A 1821-nucleotide genomic window follows, 5' to 3' on the forward strand; every position below is an offset into this window, starting at 1 on the left:
TTTGGTATTAGGCCCAGGCTATCAGCGCCCTTCATCAATTGGATAGGTGTAGCGACAGTTGTTGCTTAGACGGTGGCTTTAGTCTTACTGTTGTATGACGACTTTGTAAGGTCTTGTGAGAATAATTAATAAGTGGTCGTATGCATCGTCCATATGCAGAGGCCGGGGGTCCTCCTCCTTTTCTAAGAAAAAAAAACAGTTTCATAATATCAGTTAGGTATTGTAGATATTGTTATTTTATTCTATAATTTTGGTCAAACATTCACATGGTTAACTTGCATGGAAATCAATAAACCTTATATTCTGAAATGGAGGGAGTATATAAGACAACCTATATATACGTATCTAATGGTCCATATTTTAACTTGGTCGCGAGTACAATATGCTCCTAACTGATATTATTAATTAGTAAAGGGACGTGCTGATGAAGAGACTCGCTCTATAAATTCCGCTGCCAACGACCCGGGATGCAGCGGCACAACTCAAAACAAGAGTTCCAAAGTGAAGCAGCTCAACTGCGCCATGCATGCAAACAAGACTTCTCCAGCGAATGAGAAGGAGGGACGTGACATCTCGGTGGACATGTACCCCTTCATACGCAAGTACAAGGACGGCAGCATCGAGCGTTTCCTGCGCAGCCCATTCGTGCTGGCGTCGTCGGATCAGGGCGGCAACCGCGGGGTGGCGACGAGGGACGTCGTTGTCGACAAGGCCACCGGCGTGTCTGTGCGCCTATTCCTCCCGTCCCGTGCCGCCGAGACCGCAGGCAGGAATGGGCTACCTGTCGTCCTCTACGTCCATGGCGGCTCGTTCTGCACGGAGAGCGCTTTCGGCCGGACGTACCACCGGTACGCGACCTCCCTCGCCGCCAGCGCCGGAGTCCTCGTCGTGTCAGTGGAGTACCGTCTAGCTCCGGAGTTCCCCATACCCGCGGCCTACGACGACGCGTGGGCCGCGCTCCAGTGGGCGTTGTCCCTGTCCGACCCGTGGCTGGCCAGCTATGCCGACCCTGCGCGCACGTTCCTGGCCGGCGACAGCGCCGGCGGCAACATCGTTTACCACACGGCAGTCCGCGCCAGCCACGAAGTCAATGACGAGATGATGGACATTGCGGGGCTGATCATGGTACACCCTTACTTCTGGGGAGCCAAGCGGCTGCCCTCGGAGCTCGCGTGGGCGGACGACAGCGAGGGCGCCGCGGCGGTGTTCCCGCCGTACGGGGTGGACCGGCTGTGGCCGTTCGTCACGGCCGGCCTGGCCGGCAACGACGACCACCGGATCGACCCTCCAGCCTCAGAGATCAAATCGCTGGCCTGCCGCCGCGTGCTCATGGCCGTAGCCGGGAAGGACACTCTGCGGGAGCGCGGCCTCGACCTGGCGGCCCGTATGCGTGATCACGACGCACCATGGCCTTGGATGATGCAGGGGCACCGCGAGGTGACGGTAGTGGAGTCGGAGGGCGAGGACCACGGCTTCCACCTCTACAGTCCTCTGAGAGCCACAAGCAAGAGGCTCATGGGGAGCATCGTGGAGTTCATAAACCAGCGGCCCAACTCGTCGCTTGCTAATCGTATGGTGCTTGGCGTGCCCACGACGCCGTTCAAGGACGTGTTTGGGTATGGCATGGCCATGAAGTCCTGGGGCACACGGTCCAGTATGCCACGTAACGGTGCTGCGGTTCCGTGGACTCGTGTGATCAACATTTTTTTCTAGATGACGGCCGGCCTGATAGCGCACACATAAATTAATGTCTCATTCAGACTCTCTTCAGAAGGTCTGTGCCAAGGGTATGCCCTTCTCCTATAGTCCTACGTATACTAC

At 56.5% G+C, this 1821-nt stretch overlaps 1 protein-coding gene across 1 annotated transcript; it reads left to right on the forward strand.

The window, feature by feature from the left end:
• Window positions 1-487: 487 nt before the first annotated feature.
• Window positions 488-1805, forward strand: LOC123175143 (probable carboxylesterase 5). Its single transcript, XM_044590145.1, has one exon. The coding sequence runs from the start codon at window positions 523-525 to the stop codon at window positions 1711-1713; it is 1191 nt and encodes a 396-aa protein (XP_044446080.1). The 5' UTR covers window positions 488-522; the 3' UTR covers window positions 1714-1805.
• The last annotated feature ends 16 nt before the right edge of the window (window positions 1806-1821 follow it).

Source organism: Triticum aestivum, unplaced genomic scaffold (assembly GCF_018294505.1).
Source record: "Triticum aestivum cultivar Chinese Spring unplaced genomic scaffold, IWGSC CS RefSeq v2.1 scaffold28606, whole genome shotgun sequence".
Classification (NCBI taxonomy): domain Eukaryota; kingdom Viridiplantae; phylum Streptophyta; class Magnoliopsida; order Poales; family Poaceae; genus Triticum; species Triticum aestivum.

Bases quoted from the DNA above. Each gene is read 5' to 3' on its own strand.
- LOC123175143 (XM_044590145.1), top strand. From the start codon at position 523: ATGCATGCAAACAAGACTTCTCCAGCGAATGAGAAGGAGGGACGTGAC.